The sequence below is a fragment of the Podarcis vaucheri genome (genome assembly GCF_965113315.1).
Source record: "Podarcis vaucheri genome assembly, chromosome: Z".
NCBI classification, from domain to species: domain Eukaryota; kingdom Metazoa; phylum Chordata; class Lepidosauria; order Squamata; family Lacertidae; genus Podarcis; species Podarcis vaucheri.
This window is the reverse complement of record NC_138758.1, coordinates 26444506-26468311: the sequence shown is the minus strand read 5'-3', so window position 1 is coordinate 26468311 and position 23806 is coordinate 26444506. Positions and strand designations below refer to the sequence as shown.

At 44.8% G+C, this 23806-nt stretch overlaps 2 protein-coding genes across 3 annotated transcripts; one reads left to right on the top strand and one right to left on the bottom strand.

Annotated features, from left to right (window-relative positions):
* The first annotated feature begins 2950 nt into the window (after window positions 1–2950).
* KCNE5 (potassium voltage-gated channel subfamily E regulatory subunit 5) lies at window positions 2951–7804 on the top strand. The gene has a single exon (XM_082208024.1). The coding sequence runs from the start codon at window positions 6414–6416 to the stop codon at window positions 6888–6890; it is 477 nt and encodes a 158-aa protein (XP_082064150.1). The 5' UTR covers window positions 2951–6413; the 3' UTR covers window positions 6891–7804.
* Window positions 7805–14034: 6230 nt separating this feature from the next.
* Window positions 14035–20497, bottom strand: NXT2 (nuclear transport factor 2 like export factor 2). Of its 2 annotated transcripts, XM_082207352.1 has the most exons (5): window positions 20337–20479; window positions 19215–19301; window positions 18885–18991; window positions 17684–17828; window positions 14035–14689 (listed from the first exon to the last, which is right to left on the bottom strand). In XM_082207352.1, exons 3-5 carry the CDS (start codon window positions 18960–18962, stop codon window positions 14511–14513), a joined length of 402 nt encoding a protein of 133 aa, XP_082063478.1. In that variant the 5' UTR covers window positions 18963–18991; window positions 19215–19301; window positions 20337–20479; the 3' UTR covers window positions 14035–14510. The 2 variants fall into 2 exon arrangements, with proteins under 2 accessions (XP_082063478.1, XP_082063477.1); XM_082207351.1 differs by lacking the exon at window positions 18885–18991 and having other exon boundaries at window positions 20337–20497.
* Between the last annotated feature and the right edge of the window lie 3309 nt (window positions 20498–23806).

Sequence of the window (23806 nt, the reverse complement as noted above, 5' to 3'; positions counted from 1 at the left end):
CTGAGGTCCCATTAGAAGTTGCTGAAGACAAAGATGTATGCTTGCACCACATGGTAATTCTAGCTGTGAGCCAAAATTTAAATAAGAGTATCTTGGCATAATAGAAGTTGGGGATTAGCATCACTGGACACCTATGAAGGCTCCACCATTGTAGGGTTATACACTACTGATCACTGGAGCTTGCATATTTTCCTCAATTAGAGGAGAAGGTAATGTAACGTCTACATGCCTTATTTGCTCTCTCGGTACTGTTGATTAGGCCCACGGGGAAGTAAATCAATGGACAGTGAACAGGCTGGAGGCCACCAAGGAGACCCCCCCCCCAAAAAAAACCCCCAACAACCTGGAACCAGCACTACTGAGTGGTACAGGTAGGGCAAAGTGGGGTTAGTAGGTTTGCCTATGCCATAGAACTATATACCTGCCGCCTCCTGCAGGGGCTGTGGTTGTGATAGTTCCAGCCTTGTTCTGAAGCAGGGAACCTTATGCACTCCTGGAGGTGCTCTGTATTTTAGAACCCAGATTTTCCAGGATTCTATAATTTGGGAAACTTCCCCGTGTACAGAAGCATCCTCACTTCAGATTACTTTGCACAAGTTGAAGGACAATAAGAATAGCAGTGGGGGATGGAGTTAGCACCTTAATCCCTGTCAGGTGTCAGCAAACTTTTTCAGCAGGGGGCCGGTTCACTGTCCCTCAGACCTTGTGGGGGGCCAGACTATATTTTTGGGGGGGAGAATGAACAAATTCCTATGCCCCACAAATAACCCAGAAATGCATTTTAAATAAAAGGACACATTCTACTCATGTAAAAACATGCTGATTCCTGGACCGTCCACGGGCTGAATTGAGAAGGTGATTGGGCCGGATCCGGTCCCCGGGCCTTAGTTTGCCCACCCATGCTGTAGACCCTGCTCATGTGTTTATATGAATACCTAAAGAGTTTTTGCCACCTTGCACTAGTCTGGCACTAGCACACTGAGGATTTGAGGTGGGGGTATTAAACACCTGTTTCCATGTGATGATCAGCTTATGTGAGCATTGGGACCAAGAGACCGAGCACAAATCAGCAAACCTCTGGGTTTCTGCCACAAACCAGGAGACCTTAAGACTAGCTACTCTCAGCCCCAGGTTCGCAATATGGGGATATTGCCACCTAACTTGCGGACTTATTGCGGGGATTTCAACCACCTAATGCATATGGAACTGAAGTTGACAATCCCACAGAACTAAGATGCCCCAGTGTAGCCACTGCTAGTATAGCAAATAAACTCAGAACTGAATTCTTAACATTACTGTGATTATGCCTGCCTTTATTGGTACTTCCTATTGCAAAAGAAAATACAATAGTATTTGTGGAGAAGAAATTCAGAGGCTTTTGGAAGTAGAGAAAATAGTGCTAATGAGGGCATTTGATTTAATATTATGGAAGAAAAAAAGCTAACTGCTGGCCAGTGGCATAGCGTGGGTTGTCAGCACCCGGGGCAAGGCAAGTAATTCGCACCCCCTAACCCGTGGATTTTAGCACTGCGAGTGTGCCCCCCCCAGATGTTGCGGCCGGCCCCCCCTGCACCCCCCACACTACGCCACTGCTCCTGGCTACATACTGAGGTCCAAAATTTGATCTCCCTACCCACCCAGCAACTGATACTCTTAGTTTGGATCCAAAGATAAGGATGTTCATGGAAGGAAAGTTTCCTGCCCCCTCCTCTTCATCCTGCTGCCCCCTGTGACTCCCACAAATCTCTGAAGGGTTATGGGACCCTCCTGAACAACATGTGATGGAGGCACAGACCCAGCCAATGTGGCAGATGGTGGTGGCAGCACAACAGGCCCCACAACAGTTTCTGGGTCAGCATAGGTATGCCAGGCCCCACTGGCTGACACTATTTGCAAATGTTTTTGTTGGCATGGCTGAGCAGCAAGACATCTAATGTCATTTTCTACAACAAAATGGTGCTTACTCCCAAGTATATTTGTGTATCATAAAGACAGCAGAAGCAAAGTCCCAATTTATTCCTACAACCATGATGGTGCCGTGATTTAAGTGAGTTCTTAAACTCAAAACCACCTGTTCATATACGTCTTTTTTTATTTATAGTATTTTTCAGCCATCCATTTGGCCCAAAGGAATACAGAGCTCCACAAGCTGCCCCTTGTTAAGAACAGGTGCCAATGCAGTTGTGGTCTGAGCCTTTTTTGGTCATTCTGCTGCATTGCTCTGTGCATGGAGGAACTGTGAGTTGGCTGATGGAGAACAGATCTAGCCGCTTTCGGCTCAGCAAGTCCCAACCTTCAAATTTCTCCCATATATTAACAAAAGGGAAACTAAAGGAAAGAGAAAGCAAGATCTAGAATTAGCAGTGCATGTCACAGGTTTCTGCTAGTTAATGCCTTCACACAAACAGCTCTTGACACCTTACCTTAGCCCAGCCTTGTACCCTCCATATGTTGTGCACTACAACTCCCATTAGCTGCAGAGCCAGCACATCTGTGCTGGCCTGAGGTGGGGGTCTGTTATACCAAACATCTGTAAGGCACTAGGTTAGGGAAGGCTTGCTCAGGCTGTAGACCTGATTCCTCAGATCTGAGTGGTAATTTGTAAAATGGGAACAAGAGAGATGTGCAACCCATACTTATAAGGAAGTGGGTTCAAAAGGCCTTACCTTCTTTTGTGAAATATTGGGGCTCAATACCCAATACTGTGGGTTCAGCCTGGATGTCCAATAAGATCCAGACTCCAACTGTCAGTCAAACAGGATGTTTATTTAGACATTGCAAGACTGGTGCAACACAACCTCAACCAGCAAATAGTTTGGGGGGGGGGTGTCACACCAAATATGAAAAAGCACAAGCGTTTATACACTTACAAGCAAAGGGAATCAAAGGGGCAGTTATGTTCATATAGAGCAGTACTGTACTTATATCAGCTTATACTGGTTTAATCACAACCTGGAGCTAGATTAAGAGCTTTGAGAACGTAAAGAAGAAAAGTCACTTGATTCAGGCAAGGTCCACATATATATTGGCCTGTTCCAACCTCTTTTTCTTAATGGTTTCATGGACCGTTCATAATGTAGGGATATTCTTCACAACTGTGAGCAGGACAGTGTGTGGGGTAAGTGAAAACAAGTTACAACAGTTAATTTTAATGTTGTTGACTGCTCCTGCTCAGGCTGCACACACAAAAAAGCATTTTGGTTCCTGAAATTCATTCTGATCGTGCAGATAAAATATAACTGATAGAATTCTACAGGTTGTGGGGTTACTGTGTTAAACCGGTCAAGATCCAAGGATCCCCTGGCCTGGTATGCACTTCCAGATAGTGGAGACGTCAGGAACCATCTTGCCACCCAGGCATCTTCACTTGGTCACAAGTGGCCAATAGCTAGGTGCAAAATGTGTCTGGTGCCTGGCTAATTTCGAAATCTGGTGATCAATAAAATGACTACAGGCAGCCCACAAGCAGGAATGCAGGATCTGTGGCCCTCCAGAAATTGCTGAACTACAGCTTCTATCACCCCCAACCTCAGGCTATGCTGGCTGGTGATGATGGGAGAGCCACAGGTTTCCCACTGCTGACTTAAAAGCAGTAGCCCTCACCTACTGTATATCTGCCACAAACTGGTGTTCAGCCTTGCTGTGCCGTAAAGGTAAAGGGACCCCTGACCATTAGGTCCAGTCGTGACCGACTCTGGGGTTGCGGCACTCATCTTGCTTTATTGTCCGAGGGAGCCGACGTACAGCTTCTGGGTCATGTGGCCAACATGACTAAGGGGCTTCTGGCGAACCAGAGCAGCACACGGAAACACCGTTTACCTTCCCACTGGAGCGGTACCTATTTATCTACTTGCACTTTGACATGCTTTCAAACTGCTAGGTTGTCAGGAGCAGGGACCGAGCAATGGGAGCTCACCCTGTTGCGGGGTTTCGAATTGCCGACCTTCTGATTGGCAAGTCCTAGGCTCTGTGGTTTAACCCTCAGCGCCATCCGCATGCCATAGTGAGTGGTAAACTGCTAACTTGTCCCATAACTAACAGTCAAGGACAGATAGTCGTCTATTTAGTAATATGAAGGAGAACTTCCTTTCGTCTCTCCAGTAGCTACAGCAAGTAGTTTGAGGGAAACTCTTCCCAAAGCCTTACAAGGCAAAAGTTTACGGGTGAAACAAGGATTCGATCCAGCTTGGTGATTGTGAGTCTTAAACATTCCAGATGAATTAACACAGAGGATAGCTCTGGGTTTTAAAATGTCCTATCTATGTCATGCGACCTTTATTATTTACTGCATGTATGCATAGCCTACACAAAAGCATCTAGGTGACTTCGTTAAAAGCAAAGTGCAATAGCAATGCATTTCCTCCCAAAACAAAAACAAATCACAAACAGCCAACAACAAAAATCCCTCTTAAAACTCAAATCTGGATAAATTGCCAAAGCCACATTCAAAGATCTGACAACCCCAATAAATATTTCGCCACCACCTGAGGTGGGCGGGGGGTGAAGAGAATAACAATGTTTAGTTTTTTACAGTTACCTTGAGAATTGCAGCACACATACACCAGCAAAAAGAAAGACGGGGAAAAGACTCCTGCTTCCCTGGATTCTAATGTATGTCTTAATTTGGACAGTTTGACGGGAGGAGAGAGAGTATTGTGCTTCAAACAAAGAGTAAAGGTAGCCATGTTGACAGCTAAGAAAAATTCCAAAATCCCTACTAGGTCAGTACTTTTATTAGACCAACCAAAGTACCACAAAATATTGTGTGTATTTCCCCACTAGTGTGGCTAATAACCGCTTGGGAGAAAAGGGAGATTTAGATTGTAGAAAATGGCGAAATGCAATGGTTCCTCTGCACTGCCAGTCCACGTTGACCCCCCCCTTAAAAAAAATGTCCAAAGATGGAAGAGTATCCTGTGGTGATGCTTGGCAGTTGAGACTTGAAGTGCATGAAACTTTAAGCCTGCCTTCGACATGCACCAGGAAACAGTGTCAGAGCACAAATTCTACATGGGGAAGATCCCTTTGGATAGGGCTGCCATATTTCAGTCATTCCTGACACCCACAAAATTGTTAAGAGTCCATCCAGATCTGGAGGGCCACAGGCTCCCCAACACTGGTGTAGGCCAGTGTTTCCCAACCTCTGGATGGTGGCATGCAGGTGAGTTGCAAAACTCACACAAGTGAGTCATGAGCTTTATAAACAAACCCTAAATAAGCATGGTTTGTAATCCTTGACTGGTATGATGGGCTTTTTTGTTCATGTATTATAATGCTGCATTAGCACTTGCAAATGAATGTCACAACCCCCAATTCTTGCATTTTGACCCTTGAAAACCGCTGTCTGGTGGCTGGCAGCAGAGAAGATCCAAGGTCCAAAATGTAATGTGATAATAAACTGATGGGTCACCATACCAAGTAAATTGGGACTTATGGGTTGTCATAGCAAAAAACTTGGGAGCCACTAGTGCAAACGTTGCTTGGCCTGACAGGCAAATAGTCTGAACTGCAGCTTCCTATGGGTGTCCCTGTGTCCCATCTTGGTTTTGGCCCTTCCGAAACCACAGCAAGTGCAAGCCTCACTCGCAGAGATCATGAGTGCCACCCCTCACTCCCAGGGCCTTGGTCATACAGCTTGTTCCATTTTCCAGAGAGTGGTTCTGAGGCTGGTGGAAGTTGTGGTCCAAATCATCTGGAAGGCACCAGCTTGGAAAAGGTTGCACAGAAATTTTCTCAAGCATCATTGTGCACATTTATGCAAAGCAACAAGAAGAGACCCAATAAGGATGCCATTGCCCCTCGCTTTTCATCTGCACCACCAGAATTAAAGCAAAGTTTTAGACTTAGCAAAACGATGATTAATGCAAAACCTTTTTTTTAAAAAAAACAAACAAACTGATAGATCCATACCACCAACACACCTTCGCTGAGGGTGATAGGTAAGGGGGGGACTCAGATCTCAAAGCAGCAGCACCCCCCAAAAATTCAAAGACACCTTCCCATATTTCAGTTCATGGGCGAGTGGGCAGGGTGGGGGTGGGGGCAGACCACTGGCAATATCATAAGGCAGCCAGACTCCAGGATTGCCAGTTAAGGAACAAAGAAGCTTTTTAGAGGCGGAGAGACTCTCCCCCTCCCTGCCCACCCCCCTTGGAGAGTTCTGGGTGGCAGGCGGCCGAGAGAGGGGGAGAGGCAGGCGCCCCCTGCTTTCTCCCGCAAGGGGGTGGGGTAGGGTAGGCTGCAGACGCCTTTGTCCCTCCAGAGCCAGGCGAGAAGCAGATGGCCGAGGCGTGAGAGGCCAGCAGGCAACGGCTGTGTTGCGGCTGGGTGGGCGGTGCGCGCCTGCAAGGAAAGGGGCGCGGAGCAAGGAGGCCAAAAGGGACCAGAGGCTAGCGAGCGTGCCAAGGCGGCGGATGCAGGGGCCGATGAACTGCAGCGAAAGCCTCCGAATCCAGGTCCTCCTGAGTCGGCTCTGGCAGGAGCTGCACGGCGGCGGCGGCGGCGGCGCTGCTCCCAATGCCATCCGCAAAGGCAGCAGCCCCCTCGACGACTCACTCCCGCCGCCAAGCCAGGCGACAGCGGCGGGCAGCAAAGCGGGCGCAGACGACGCTTACCTGTACATCTTGCTCATCATGATATTCTACGGCTGCCTGGCCGGGGGCCTGATCCTGGCCTACACGCGCTCCAGGAAGCTGGAGTCCAAGCACGACCCTTACCACTTGTACATCGAGAGCGACTGGACGGCGAGAGCGGGGAGCCTGGGAAGGGGCGCGGGAGGACCAGGAGCGAAGCTGGCGGTGGCGGCCGGGGAGCCTAGCCTGGGCGAGGGGATGCCGGCGGCTGCCGGCGGGGAGAGGGGGAGCAGCGGCGACGACAGCGAGCATCTGTGAGAGAGGAGAAAGGCTCCGGAGGAGGATCGGATCGGCCCACCCCAAATCTGAAGAAGTGCTCTCGGGGGTGGGGGATGCGGTCCGCTCAAAGGCTGGAATTCTGAACTGCGACCTGCGCCTCTCAGCTCGGCGGGGGCAACGAAACAACAACAAAAATTAACCAAACAATCCGTCCTGCAGCTTCATTTGCCCCACGAGGAAGCCGCGTGCAAGCTTTGAATGGGGAGGCAGATGGCGCTAGGCAAAAAGACGGTTCGGTACTCAGCGTTGTAATTAGTCTTAAGCGGAGGGAGCGTTGTGCTGTGCAGGTATATTTAGGTATTTACACCAGCGGTGCGGAACCTGTTTCCCCCCGGATGTTCCCACTAAGACTGCCAGCTCCTATGATTCTTCCGGGGTAGCCATGTGCTTTAAATGCATCTGGAGCAAACTTAGGTTCTCCATCTCCAGGTTGGACTGTGCTGACTGCAAAACAAATCAGTGGACACATATGCCAGAGGCCATGTGGTGGTGGAGTTAGCCGTGGGATGCTCTCCCTTAGAGAACACAAGTCACCAGGACTGGGATCCATCTCTGGCTCTGTTTGGAAGACAGACAGGTTTATTGGTTCCCTTGGGAGCTTGCAGGATGTAAAAGTCTGCCTGCACGCCATACATTTAAAGCACATTCCTCCGCCCACAACCCAAAAGAATCCTGGGAACTGTAATTTGTTAAGGGTGTGAAGATAAGATTATTTCAGGGTGGTGGGCACTGGAATGTGCTTTATATTGTCCAGGCAGCCCTGTGATGGAGAACATTTCATATAAAGTATCTGTAACTGTTTTGCTGCTTAACATCCATTTTTTATTTCTTTTTCTTTGATGATGGGTTTTCATTTAAAAGGTGCCCACCACCTTGGACAGGAGAGGATAATTTATCTTAAAAATATCATGTTACAATGAGCTTTGGCTGTGAACACACAAACTCTGCCATTCAAGCAAATACTTTTCTGGGGCCCCGAGTTCCAAGCTTCTCCCCCCACCCCCCACCCTCAGCAGCTGCACAGCTCATCAATAGTCCTAAGAGGAGGGGTGCTGGCCAGGGAAACAAAGAGAGCAAGCCATGCGGGTTGGAAGGGGTGTGTGCTGAGGCTGGAGACCTGGTATGACACCGCTTTGGATTTTAACAGCACAAACCTTTTGTTCTCTTTAATTGCCCCCAGAGGAAGAGAGGACCCCCTGCCCCAGAAATGAGCACCAATGCATCTACTTTTCAGTAGGGGTGGTGTGCTACCTCCAGTCTTGCATGCTCTGCCATTTTCTCCGTCAGTAGAACCAGCTTGGGAAAGGCTGGCCTGTATCAATAATACCATTAGGTATCAGGCAATATTTCCCTCCCAGGCTTTTAACCTCTGGTGTATGTTTGATCATTTTTAGGTGTCATATTTTAAAAAAAACAACCCCCAAACCCCCTTTCTTATGCTTTTTATAGTGTTTGTATTAAATATCGCAAACCTCCCTGGAAATTTTGAATTAAAGGGCAGCAAAGTAATGTTTTAAATTTAAAAAAAATGCTAGGTCCTGTTACCAGCATCTATTTAGAGTTGTCTTCTCCCCAGTCTAGATTGCCATATTTCAAAAAGTAAAAACCAGGACACGCCAAAATTGCTTTTTTTAATACCAGTGGGAAGATTTTTAAACAAATGAACTTGCCTTCAAATGCAATGTATCTGAGGTATGAATGTCTTCTGCAGACTTCTGTGACTTTCTTAGTGTCTACAGTCTCTCTCAATGTGTTCAATGGGGTATGTGTGTGTGTGTATAGAGAGAAGAGTAAACCCCATTGAACTCAGTGGAACTAACCTCTAGGTAGACATTTATAGGATTGCACTCTAAGGCTGCAGTCCTAAACACTTATTAATTAACACATTGAGACTTACCTTTGAATAACATGTATAGGATTGCACTATATGTTAGTTGTGCTGAAGACCCATTAAAATCAATTGTGACTTATCAAATTTGTTTGAACAAGATTTAAGTGCAACTAACTTAATCTGGCTCCAGTTCAGTGATAATAAATGACAGTTGTAATTTGCAGTTACTGGGAAGCAAAAACATTTGGCTGATAGCAGGGACCTGTTATAGTCTCTCTTAGGTATTTTACTGGTTGACCTTAAACTTCAGCCTAAGTCCACTATCAACAGAATTTTGCAGCTCCACAGTGATAATAAATGACTACGGTATTTATTATCCTTGTAAACGATAGTCATTTTCAGTAACAGGGAATTTTCTGTTCCTTTGATAAAGGTCCAATACATGTCAAACACTGCAGTGCATTTTGAAATGAAGCAAGCAAGTGCTTGTTTGTTCCTGTCGAGAGAATAATGATCTGAAATGGATTAATATTTTGCCTGTTGTGTTCATGGACTTTGGAGCAATTTTATACTCATGTATAGACTTTGATACACCTGATGTGTAGACCTTGATACACCTAGCAACTGCATATATTCGGGAGAATTTGTATTTCCAGTGCTTTGTTTTTTTCTACTTTGATTTAGATTAGTACTATTTCTGTGACTTTTTCTAATTACTGTATTTGTGACAAGTTACTGCAATGATTAGCTTTCCACTACATTTCCGAGAGGCAGACTTCACGTGCCCCTAATTTTGTTGTCATGGTTCACTCTTCTCCTACCTGCATTTGGGACTTGATGTCCCGCATAAAAACATAAGAAGAGCCTGCTGGATCAGGCCAATGCCCCATCTAGTCCAGCATCCTGCTCTCACAGTGACCAACCAGATGCCTGTGGGGAACCCACATGCAGGATTCGTGCACAAGATCACTCTTTCCTCCAGTGGTTTCCAGTAACTTGCATTCAAAAGCATCGCTGTGGAAGCAGAGCATAGCTATTGTGGCTAGTAGCCACTGGATAACCTTGTTGAATTTATTTAGCCCTTGTCTGGCATCAAGAGAATAGGGGCAGAAGTAGCTGTGAGTGAGCAAGTGACTAAGCCCCAGTCCCCTCTACTGTTAAAAGAGAGTACTAGACATCAAGGTTTCAAGAATGACATTTTGCCAGGGTGGGCAATCTGATTTTCCTGTCCGTAGGCCATATTTCCACATACATTACAACAGCCACATGCATCGTAACATAGTTCTAAGGCCGAGCTATAATGAAGTGGGGCAGGCAGGAAGAAGGTGGCGTAAAATGGGGCAATGGCAAAAGCAAAATAGGCAGAATTTAGGAGACATCAAGGAAGGTAGAGCTGGGCTGGGTGAAGATCAGTGGCGTAGCGTGGGGGGTGCAGGGGGGCCGGCCGCACCAGGCGCAACATCTGGGGGTTAGGGTTAGGGGGTGCAAATCCACGGGTTAGGGGGCACAAATCCATGGGTTAGGGGGCGCAAATTACCTGCCTTGCCCCGGGTGCTGACAACCCATGCTACGCCACTGGTGAAGATTTAGGACAAATGAGGAAGCAGGTGGTGTAAAGAAAGATGAGCCATGACAAAGGAAGGCAAAGAAAAAGCAAATAAGCTGGAGAAACCCTTCTATGAATGTAGCACCTCTTTATAGTCATGTTTCAGTTCACATTCCCACAATTTGGTGAGACTCTTGCATATGTAAAAGCTTCTGGATGGAAAGATTTCTCTAATACAGTGTCTTTCAGAAAGAACATTTTTGAAAGGCAAATTATATAGCCCTGAGATTCGGAGGAATCTCTCCATATGGATATGTAATTGAATTTTTTAAAATAATTTTGTATTGTAAAAACCAAATAAAAATGATTTCAAAAGAAAGGCAAATTATATTAATGGGCCTCACACCATTCTTCAGTTGCATATCCTTTGAAGCTTCTGTAAAGTAAAAAATAATTTAATTCCAATGCCATACATTTATGGTTGAAAGTATGCATAAGGTTTTTGGGACGCGGGTGGCGCTGTGGGTAAAAGCCTCAGCGCCTAGGGCTTGCCGATCGAAAGGTCGGCGGTTCGAATCCCCGCGGCGGGGTGCGCTCCCGTTGTTAGGTCCCAGCGCCTGCCAACCTAGCAGTTCGAAAGCACCCCCGGGTGCAAGTAGATAAATAGGTACCGCTTACCAGCGGGAAGGTAAACGGTGTTCCGTGTGCTGCGCTGGCTCGCCAGATGCAGCTTTGTCACGCTGGCCACGTGACCCGGAAGTGTCTCCGGACAGCGCTGGCCCCCGGCCTATAGATGTGAGATGGGCGCACAAACCCCAGAGTCTGTCAAGACTGGCCCGTTCGGGCAGGGGTACCTTTACCTATGCATAAGGTTTATGTACATTTTTAAAAAAAAGGTTTATGTACATCTTACCGTACCACATACCCAGGGGCATTCTACTTTATCACATAGGACTCCTGCTAATACAAAGACAAATGCCTGCACAATGAAACATCAGGAAGAATAGATCACATGCAAATGCACATGTCTTTGTCAAATGTTTTTGAGTTAGCAGTAAAGCATTATGCGGTAAATATTCTTTTTTTAACAGCCTACAAATTGAACAAGAAAAACACTGTTACAATGCTGTGATTGGGGTCTTACTATAGACTAAGAACTAGATAAAATTTCACAGTTGTCTGAGGTGTCACTCATCATCTTGAGCCAAACAGTCCAATTCTACACATAGAATTATTCTGAAGGCTGCACAAAAAGCCATCCCAAAATATTGATTAATCACAAGAGGAGGCTTTGTCTTTCAGATGGTTCAGACAGGCCATCCACAGACAATGTTTTTCTCCCCACTATATAAGGCTTAAGGCACTTGAGGGGGGCTCTTTCTCAGGAGAGGCTGCCCAACACTATTTACTGCATAACATGGGATTCCATCATATCTATGAACAGAGGCTTACTGCCTTTCAGCAAATGTGCATTTTTTGTCACAACCTCGTCCACATTAAGCAATTAATCTCATACGACGGAGATGGAAAAATGCCGCCTTTGCAGTAGCTGCAACCTGTGCCTCCATGGAGAGGGAGGCGTCGAAGGTTACACCCAAACTCAAAGGGCCCCACACATTTGTGCCATCAAACACACACAAGTACAACTTCACATGGGAAGAAAACCCAATTGGCCTAGGGTTCTACCTTGTGTGGAGCCCAAAATGAGTGTGCAGATACTCATATAGGACTCATTCACACAAACCACCAGGTGGCTGGCATTTGTGGCATCATCAAGAGGGATGGCTAACTTGCGTGACCCAGTGAAATAGCTTTACATGTTTTCAATACATAGAGGCCAAAGGATGACACCCACCTACACCCATGTGCTAATGAATCCCTACAGTAAAAATCTATTTTTACTGCTTCTGAGGCAACCTCCCATCCATACGGTCTAGGGAACCTCCTACTAACAGTGCTTCAGTCCTACCTGGATTGAGCTTCAGTTTGTTGGCTCTCACCCAGTTCGTTACTGAGGCAAGACAATGGTCAAGTACAACCACTGCCTCACTGGCAGTGTGAAGGCAGTATGCTGAGCTTGGTTGCTGGCAATGTACTCCAGAGTTTCATGTAGATGTTAAACAGCATAGGGGATAAAACTGAACCCTGAGAAACCCCACACTGAAGCCTCCAAGGTGAAGAACTTCCCAAGCATCACCCTCTGGAAACGACCACACAAGTACAACTGGAACCACCACAAAGCAGTGCCACCCACCCCCAATTTGTGTTTGCATGCAGCCAAGGAAACAGGGGCAATTGGCAGGCCCCCAGCTGGCTCCAGCCCACCGGCCTGGAGCTAGGGCACGCTACTCAGCAGAGTAAACACCGCACAAACAGAAGAGGCAGGTGAGGATATTTACAAGCAGTTTATTCAGCGTACATCAGGACAAAAGGGAACATGTCTAATCTCCTTCGTGTCCAAAGCAAAAAAGCAAAAGCAATACACAAATGGAAGTTCCCAGCATACTGTGCTGGAGTGTAAACTGACATGTGACACACAACAATCATGCCTGTTCCTTAAGGTGGAACAGAATATTCCAACAATTTGGACAGCTGCTCCAGGATACCATGAGGTCAAGAATTAACAAGGAGACATTTTCCGTCTCTCTCCTAACAGTGGTCATCATACAGGGTGACCAAAACAGTTCCTATGACAAAACTGGGCCTAAATCCCAATCGAAATGTATACAGAAAATCAGTTTCCTCCAAGAGCACCTGGATCTGATCTGTGGCCACCCACTTGCCTAAGGGGAGATTAGGAACTGGCCAATAGTTTTTCTGAGTCTCTAGATTTTCCGAGTTCAGTGAGGGTTTCTTAAGGAGTGGCTTTCTTAAGGAGTGGCCTCCTTCAAGCAGGCAGGGGCCACCCTCTCTTGCAAGGAGACATTAATCACCTCCCTGGCCCAGCCACCTGGCCCCTCCCTGCTAGTTTTTATCAGCCAAGATGAACTAAGGTCCAGAATGCAAATGGCCGTCCTGATCAATCCAAGCACCTTGTCCACATTCTCGATCCTTACCAACTGAAACTCATCCAACACAACAGGACTAGACAGTGCTCTGGACACTCCTTGGTCACCTCTGCTGTAACAGAGGAGTTAAGATCCTGGTGGATGCAAACAGTTTTTATTATTTGCAAAGCTAAGTGTGTATGATGTATTCCAGCTCAAGTATTTTCATGAGGAACCTATATTTAAAGGTAGATGAGGGTAGATGCAAAATGTAACCAAGTTTTAATATGCTTGGAGCAATCACCATTGGGCGTAACTCTGCTACAAAAGAGTCAAAATCTCTCTTCCAAACCCCCCTTTTAAAAAAAATTATATATTTTTTTATGTAGCCAGTAAAATGGTTACATACAAACTCAACTAATCATAGATAAAACAGCACAAAGCAACATAGTGTAACAAAAGCAGTTCCAAAGCAGCTCAAAAAATTAGCCTCGGAGTGTTGAAGAAGAAGAAGAGTTTGGATTTGATATCCCGCCTTTCACTCCCCTTCAGGAGTCTCAAAGCGGCTAATATTCTCCTTTCCCTTCCTCCCCCACAACAAACACTCTGTGAGGTGAGTGGGGCTGAGAGACTTCAAAGAAGTGTGACTGGCCCAAGGTCACCCAGCAGCTGCATGTGGAGGAGCGGAGACGCGAACCTAGTTACCCAGATTACGTGACTACCGCTCTTAACCACTACACCACACTGGCTCTCTTGAGGTCTTCCTAATATCTCTCCAATAGCTTCCTTTACTAGAAATACATGGAAGCCCAGAGACAATTATCATTCTCCTTCACACAATTTTCTCCCAGCTGTACTTATTTGCACCAAGATTTTCAGATTCTAGGAAGACTTAAAGTTGGTCAGGATCTGCATTCTCACCTTGTTGTTACAGCTATTTTTATTTCTCACCAAAACAAATACAACTTGTGACAGATAGTGCTTGTATACAATGTGTATGAATGAGTCATCAATGCAAGTAAACGATAACAGTATTTTCCTATATTGATTTAAATACCGAAGCCCCAGACAGCATTCTTAAATAAGTAAGTTTGATTTTTGCTGTTCTGAAGTTGGTAATTCCTGGCAAGAGGAAGTTTCTTTCAAAGAGAAGGTACTTTCTCATATCCAGAGTACGACCATCCTGAAAGCCAATTATCTTGTCCAGAGGAAGTATAGCCAACTGCTGCTCCCCACTAATTAGGGCAGTCCTGGAAGCGGAAGCAGTCACTCGCAATCTTCCACACTGTGTTGTTGTTTGTGGTTTGTGCTGTTAACAAGAAGTTCTGATTGAAGTACTGCTGCTTGCTCCCATCAAATTTGACAGACCCACATGTCACAACAAGGATGGTGTTATGGTTCAGAGTGGCTTGCTCTACAGAAAGAAACAGAACAGAAGATATTAAGGCATGCCGATATACCACAAGCCTACTTTTATACAGAATTTCTATCAAGCATTTCAAAGTTATTGCTTCTTCCTCCTCTTTCTAACTAAAACACCTGTAAAATGCAACCAACAATACAGTCAGTATTCTAGAAGCTTGCAGTGCAATCATGAAACAGGTATGCGTATGTGTGTGAAACTCAAGAAGTATTAGTAAGTTCATCTTCTTATTATACCGTTTAACCCTAGGATGGCTAACCTGTGGCCCTCCATGTATTGTTGGACTCTCATTTCCCAGCATAGCCAAAAGTCAGGGATGACGAGAGAGAGAGTCATTGGTGCCACAACTTACCCACCAATGGTTTAGTCCAAGGTGCCACTTTACAATGTTCTATGGGTGTCTAGAAAGCAGCTTCTACCAAGGCAGAATATTGGTCCACCTAGCTCAGTGTTGTCTACACTGAGTGGCAGCAGCTCTCCAGGATTTCAGACAGGGAGTCTATCCCAGTACCATCTTGAGAGGCTGGAGGCTGAATCTGGGACCTTCGGTGTGCAAAGAAGATGCTCTGCCACTGAGGTATGCCTCTTCTCTAACTTGCCAACTAGCAAACTCCCCCCCCCCCATTATTCGTTATTTCATTTTCAATATGTATATATCCAATAACAATACTTCTGTTGATAGAAGTAAAAATTAAAACCATAAAATACAAAAATACAACATGAAAACAGAATCTACAAAAATAGCAATAATTTCAGTGCTATTTTTCGCCATCCTGACTATGTTTTGCTTGTTACTATGCTATGCATACTTGTTTTATAGAAGTGAGTCATGGGCAACTTACACCTGCTAGGAGCAAAGCCCCAATGTCTTTCACTTGTGCTGCATCAGGTAGATTTTGGGCATCACATGGCAGGGCAGAGTCTCAAACAAAGATGTGCTCTCCCAAGCCCACATTCCTAGCATGTTCACATTTCTGTTTCAGAAACATCCACACTAGTTTAGTCATGTACACAGAATGGAAGATGGCAAGATCCCTAAGGATGTGCTGCAAGTGGAGCTGGCTTCACGGACTAGGCCTGATGGCAGACCAACTCTGTGTCACAAAGATGTCTGCAAATATGACATGGAGGCTGGGATTGCCACTGTATGGCAATCCCTTACAGACATTGCAATGCCTGGAGACAGACAGTCAGGCTGTGTGTCCACAGCAGTGACTAGAGGATGAATGACCACTGAAAGGAGCACAAAGAGAAGAAATGCCACGGTGCACCTGCAGCAGCAAAACCAAACGTCTTCATCTGCCCTACTGGACTCTACAGCCAAAGCAGGCGCTGTAACTCTCCAGTGGTTTGACTTTACCCCCAAAGGTGAGCTCTTCAATTATCTCCCTAGACAGATGCTAACATTGCTAACATTGTAAACCGCCCTGTGACCCTCAGATGAAGGACAGTATAAAAATGTAATTTTAAAAATTAAAAATATGAAATAAGTTGGGCAAAGGACTGTTCAAAGAAGCGACTTACAGGAAATTCAAATTAATCTTTAAGGCTTCTAAAAACAATTATATTCAGGTTATGTCCACATCAGCACTCTTTGTACAGTTCATAGGATTTTGCTCTGACCTGTCCAGCAGCCTTGTAAGGTGGCATAGGAACTGATGTTCTAAAAAGCATACTGTCCAACAAGACAATGACCTATCCCCAACAACAGCATACAAATCAATATGGCTAATTTGACACAACAACACCCTTCCACATACATACAACCAAACCACGCTGCAACCAACTGAACACAACCAACCAAGCTCTGGACTCTCCAATCTCTCACAATACCAATATAAATCCATATCTATATAAATAAAGGACCTACCCATGAAATGCTGACACTAAAACCCTGCACAATAGAATGAAAAGACAACTATCCCCCCAGCCCTCTCCCTCCTTCTTTTTCTCCCCTGTTCCCCCTAAGTCTGTGACAATAGTGTCTCATACCGAACGTACGCAAACTGTGAAAAAGACTCTATGAGTTGAAAGTGGAGACACTATATGTACTTTTCCTTTGTTTTTTCCTTTGTTTGTTTCCTTTGTTTGTTTTGTATCACAAAAAATATTTAATAAGCACGTTTTTAAAGCATGCTGTCACACTTTTTGCAATAGTTTTCTGCTTGAGCTACGAAGATCAGCACAAATAGGAACAAAGCTGCTCCTCACAACCTTTTCCAAAAGACCATCAGGGACACTATGGATGCTTTTCCATTTCTACATTTTTTTGGAAGAATATGCAGAAACATCACAAGAACAGATTGGGTAGATATAATTTAACCACATAATTCAGAAACGTAAAGAAACAGCTGAAATTTCTGAAACTGGAATGATTGCAAGTTACATAATGTGAAATGGTTAAATAATTCTTTTTTTTTTTAAATATTTATTAGTGTTTCCAATTTTTTACAAACAAAAAGAAAAAAGCAAACATAAAAAACAAAAACACATAAATTTCACAACTTATTTTCTCATAACATGTTTCCCCGACCTCCTCATACCTCCCCTTCTTGTATATCCTGTTCAGATTATTTATACAGCAAATCCTTATCTCAGAGCATTACAGCTTAAAAAGAAAAAAAAAAGAAAACACCTTATTTTCTCTCCAACATCTTAGATTATTATAACTTTGAATAAAAGAAAACCATTTTATCAAATTCCTTTTACCATTACAGCTAGAAACCGCTTAATTTCAATCCAACATCATTCAACATTCCTTAATTTTGCAGTATTTTTGTAGATAGTCCTTAAATTTTTTCCAATCTTCTTCTGCCGACTCTTCTCCCTGGTCACGGATTCTGCCAGTCATTTCTGCCAGTCCCATACAGTCAATCAGCTTCATCTGCCATTCTTCCAGAAATGGTTAAATAATTCTGCTTACATATTTAGAATCAAGCTATCTTCCCTGATTTGTGGGCTACACTGTTTGACAAGGCATCTTACCATGAACAGGCTGGCAATCAAATGTGGTAACTTGAAAATCACTTGAAGGCAACATTTCAAAGAATTCTGCAAGTGCTGCTTGCCCGGATACTGCATTCCCATTCCAAACCAGGGTCGCTTTGTCCAGGTAGAGTTTGGTCAACACCTGAGAAACATTAGGAAGCATTACATGAACTCCAAGGGGAAACTGTGCTTTAATTACAGCACCCCTTCCCATATAGGTTGCTGCATCCAGATACAGTACAGTGGTGCCCCGCAAGACGAATGCCTCGCAAGACGAAAAACCCGCTAGACGAAAGGGTTTTCCGTTTTTCGATGCGCTTCGCAAGACGAATTTCCCTATGGGCTTGCTTTGCAAAACGAAAAAGTCTTGCGAGTCTTGAGATTCCCCCCCCCCTTTCTCTAAGCCGCTAAGCGCCTTTTAGCCGCTAAGCCTTTAATAGCCACTAAGCCTTTAATATCCGCTAAACCGCTAATAGCGCTAATCCGCTAATAGGGTTGCTTCGCAAGACGAAAAAACCGCTAGATGAAGAGACTCGCGGAACGGATTAATTTCGTCTTGCAAGGCACCACTGTATTTACATTTCCCCCTTTCCTTTAGGGTTTTTTATTTTTTAAAAAATCTGAAAGGCTTTTTAAAGAAGTCCCCCAACAAAATGCACAGAGTTGCATTAAAGTCTTGTAATTAACACACCCAAATCAAAGCACCAAGTATAGGATGTGGGAGACCTTGCTTGGCAGTAGTACACTGGAAAAGGAACTAGGTATCTTAGCTGATCACATTCTAAGTATGAGCAAACAGCATGATGCACCTGCTAAAACAGTAAGAGAAACAACCTAACATTAAGAACTGTTTTAACAGTGAAACAGACTGTTTTGGGAGGCAATGAGTCTCATTTGCTGGAGGTGTGTAAGCCATGTGTTAGGGATGCAAGAAGTTGCACCCTGCACTGCAAAATCCTACAGTGAGCTGGGACTTGGCTTCCAAAGTCCCTTCCAATTCTTTGGTTCTATGTCTACAGAAAGGTGAGCCCCACTGAGTTCAAAGGGAGAAACACTCAGATTAAGTAGCTACCATTTCATGTAAACTAACTGGAACTGCTCAGTCATTGCTTCCACACTTCTGTGTACCTGTTTGCACTATTTATAACACAATCCTATACATGTCTATTTAAACACCACTGCGTTCAATAGGACTTACAGGCAAGTGGTATAGGATTGTAGCCTTTGGATGCAGTCCTTTACAGATATTCTCACAGAGTAAACTCCCACTGAACATATTTTTGAGTAAACATACAGAGGATCAAGCTGTTAAGAGACAGAAACAAATGACATATGTTTGAAGCCTGTGTCCATGACAACATGGAATGATCTAATAATCTCAGCATGTACAAATGTGTATATTAGCACGAATAATATCAGCACATACAACATCAGAACTCAGATATGTACTTTGTGAAATGCAGTAAACAATTCTTCTAAAAAAACCAAACCCCACACCAAACACAAAAGCTGTTGGGAATCTACATACCCGTCTCCTTTTATCCATGGTTTCATAGTAAATATTTGCAAATTCTTCAGCAGCTCTGCAAGCTTGATCCACATAGGTTTTAAAGTTCTAAACATAAAAACACAGCTTAATGAAACCATTTTCGAAGGGTGTCAACAGTAAGGTAAAGATGTCAGATGCAGAGAAGGGAACTCCATTTTGTAAAGTTTTAATTGATTTCCTTTTTGTGACATACAAGAACTAGGGAAGACATACAAGAACTGTTTAGGGAAGCTTTTAATGTTTAATAGGTTATTGTATTTTAGTTTTGGTTGGAAGCCGCCCAGAGTGGCTGGGGAATAAATAATAATAATAATATATTATTATTATTATTATTATTATTATTATTATTATTATTATTGATAATGGATAGAAATCTCTTCCATAGTTTTGCTTTGTTGTAACCCCTGCCCCAAAGCCATACAACTTTATATAAGTGACTGGCAGAAATGACCTATGACTATGATTTTGTCGACCATAATTACATGAAACAGTCCCATTCAGTATCAGCATAAACAGAGGAAGAGAAGCAGCAGTGAAGTTATGCCTTCAACTATGTGCTAGGAGAAAGGCAGCAAAGGGATTGTTTCGGGGGGGGGGTGCTCCTACACCATGAACTCTGTAGTGGGCCCTTCTCCCGTGATGGTCACCTAGGACCACATACTTGTTTGTTCCATCCCTCCCCATTCCATTCACATAAGAAGCCTGTAAGATTAGGCTGAGAGAGAAAGAGAGCACACTAGTGGCCCGATATCTCCCAGCTGAAACTCTTGAACAAAGCAGCCTCCAAGGAGCCGACCTCATTTGCCATTGCCTCTGCAGCAGCGGACGCCTGGCAATACATTCTTTGGAAGCCGGTTCTTCCGCCCGTTGGTCCTGCCGCCCGAGGAGGTGGCCTCACATTGCCTCATGGGCCGGCCCTCCACTTAGGAAGTCGCATGTGTCCCTCCCTCCCTCCCAAATTTAACAACACAACGGTTAGGCAGGCAGAGGCTAGGCCACCCTAAGAGCTACGCGGCAGGGCGACCTGAACCCACGTCCTCCGTCTCAGGGGACGACACTCTAACCACTGCCCCGCGCTACCTCCTCAGCTTCCACTCTTACCACAGATGTAGTAGCCATGTGGGCGACGTCCCGCGAGGACTGAGGTAGAGAAGTGAGAGGCCAGGCTCGCCTTAGGGGCAACCTGCTCCTCTGGAGGAAGCACGCACAGGGATTGGCTGGAAGAGAAGCGCGAACAGTCAAGACGAACCCAGGAGACGGCGAGACAGGTAGGCGGGAACGGAAGCGCGGTCTCCGAGGAAGGAGTTAATTCCGCTATAGAGGTGCCGAGGCCTAGAGCGGCACCGCTCTAGGAAGAGATCCTGGCAAACGGGGGGCTTCATGCGTCGGCCAGAACTTCCGGCCGCCTGTCGCTATGGCGACGAATGACAGGCCTTCCGCTGCGTTTGGGTTCTCCCCCCCCCGGTGTTCCGGTTTAGCGTAACTCTTTCTCCCGCCCCCTCCGCCACGTGCCTTTCCTGCTGCTTAGCCCTGCAGGTTCCACTAGCTTCACTCCAGAAAGGCAGTCTGGCATAGTGGTTAGGGCGAGGGTGGCGAGTGCGCGGTCCTCCAGGCGCTGCTGGACAGCAGCTCGCATAATCGCTGCCCGTTGGCGATGTTGGCTGGGCTGATGGGAACTGGAGCCCAGCCACATCTGGAGCGCCAAATGTTGGCAAACCATGCATTAAAAAGAAACACACACGCACAAAGAATCCTGGGAACTGTAGCTTACCACCTAAAGAGCTGCAGTTCCCAGAACGTGGGAAACTATAAAGTTCCCGGGATTCTTTGGAGAGGAATGTGCCTAAATGTAGCGCGTGTGCTCAGTCTAATCCTTAGTCGACCGTGTGCGGCATGAGGCTTTTTTACTCTGTGAGTGAGCTTCTTCTCTCCGCCGAACTTCACCTCGCAGGGCTGTTGTGAGGATAAAAAGGAAAGAGAAGGAACCAAGTGTGCGGTCTTTCGCTCCTCAGAGGAAGGTGGCATGCAAATATAACACATGAAATTACACTCCTGGTCACCTATTGCCACCACAAAATGTATAGCGACAAACTTCTACTGGACCTCAGCTGAATGTCCAGGACCTTTGTAGGAAGACTGAGCAATATGTTATTTCGGCGTCCACAACTCTATAGCGGCTCATACAATATCTCCCTTTTATCTTTTAAATTCCAAAGAGCTAAATCTGCCTGCAGATATGGAAAATTCCACCTTCTTTTTCTGTTATGGTGCTAAGTGGGGATGCAGCAACGTGTAAAATTACAGTAGAAAACAAATTAACCCAAACATCCTTTGGTGGGCATAAATTAGTTGGTTCTTGAATCCATTTTAAAAAATATTTAAAATATATTATGACCATTTCATTCCTTTCCCAACTTTTTCTGTTTCTAACTGTCTTTTAAGAACCAATAGGGGGCATAGGAGTGCTTTGCATTGGTAGAAACTAAAAAATGAACTGCTTTTGCTTTAGGATAAATAATTACAGTAGAGACATGAGCTCCAGTGAAACTGATGTTAACTCAACATAACTGCTGATTTTCCAAACCAGCTAATAAAAATAAGTGGGTAAAAAACTAACCAAAAAGGTCTTGATGACCCAGAGACGGGGTGGGTGGCAATTTCTAAGAGGGTGTTTATTTTACCTCAAATTCTGGTTACCAAGATTTCCAGCTGTTCAGCAGGCCCCTAGGGTGAACATGTGTCTTACTTGTGTCTTACAGAGGACAGTCCTCTATTATGAAGGGTTATAAGAGGACGAGATGGTTGGACAGTGTTCTCGAAGCTACAAACATGAGTCTGACCAAACTGCGGGAGACAGTGGAAGACAGAAGTGCCTGGCGTGCTCTGGTCCATGGGGTCACAAAGAGTCGGACACAACTAAACAACTAAACAACAACAACAACAACAACAAGAGGACAGTCCTCCGTCTGAAGGGTTGTCCAGGGCAAGTCCACTTTAAAGAATAAGAATCCTAATAATAATAATAAATTTTATTTATATCCCGCTCTCCCCAGCTGAAGCCAGGCTCAGAGCGGCTAACATCAAATGTATAACACATTAACATAAAATCAGACAGTCAATTAAAATACATCCTCAAATCTGATCAGGATCAGAATAAAATCCAATCAGATTGCAACTTGCAGATTAGGGTTGGGGACCTTAAATGCTCACCAGGCCCAACTGTTTGTGCTGTTTGTGCTTTGAAGTTAGCAGCACCCAGACAGCAGACCGAGAGGGCAAACAGAACACCTGGTCACAGATGAGATACCTAGTGATAATCAGATTCTCACATTTCTATTATGATAGCAAATTTTCTGATAATGCATGCATACCATTTTATGCAAAATGGTGCCTTTTGTCCTCTTTGCTGTGATGCAGTTCCTCCTCAGTCTTTTTCTCTGCAACAGTGCTAAAGTGGCTACCGTATTCTTTGATCTTCAGCAACAACAAAAAACGCTTTTCAGAGCATGGATAGGTATTTATTATACAACAAATGAACATGGAACTTTACAGCGTGAGTGACATACAAAACAAACAAGAAGCTACTTTCATTCAGTTGGAGTTTTCAGCCTAAACTTTGGCTCTGTACATATTACCGTTTACTCTGGCTGCAGTGCACTCCAACCACTGGTGTTCTGAAGCTGTGTACACATGACATTAGCCACAATCCATATTTGTCCTGTAGTTTCTTGAAAAATACAGCATTTTCTGTCAAACCAGATTCCATCCGATTTGAAAATGTAAGTCTCACTTTGCAGTTAAACTGATGTATGTACATTTCAGGCAACCATAGCCCATGCGCAGATGGCAGCTTCACTGAATAGGAGTTTGCAGCGGCAGGAGGGGTATGTGTGGTAGGCATGGGGAGGCAAGACAGGTAAAGCACATTAGGTGAAGACATTTCTGCCCCACTTGGGCATGTGCAGCAACATGCAAATATGAATTGAAAAGCAGCATGGGGCGCGGAGGGGGTGACCTTGTTGCATTTTAAGTCACTAATGTATACATAGCCTTTGACAGAGGGGAAGACAAGAGCTGACTCGGATACTGGCAGATTTTCGAGACTTAGTATGAACATCTCGGCCAATATGAGTGGGGCCACCAGCTTCGGTGCTTGTTGCCATAGCATCTTATTTTAAGAAATATTTTATAGTTGGCCCAGACATGCACATGATTACAGGTGCACGTTTTTTAAATTTTTTACTTTTAAAACAAAAGTGTGCTTATTTCCAAGTAAATGTATTTAGCATTAGCCCAGCAGAAGTAACCCCTGTTTTATTTGTCTACTCTTGGGTGTGTGGTTATTTCGGTGAGTTTAAATGCAAAACTGCACATCTTAATGCAGGGTTCTTTCTTAAAGTAGTGTTTAGGGATGTGGGAACCTGAGGGGGTGGGAAGAAGAGAAAGGTGAATTAGAGAATCAGAGAAGTTGGAAGGACCACCAGGGTCATCTAGTCCAATCTCCTGCAATGCTGTCTAAAGGGGGACCACCCATAAGTTCAGGATCTAACTCTGCTTCTGGGAAGGAAGAA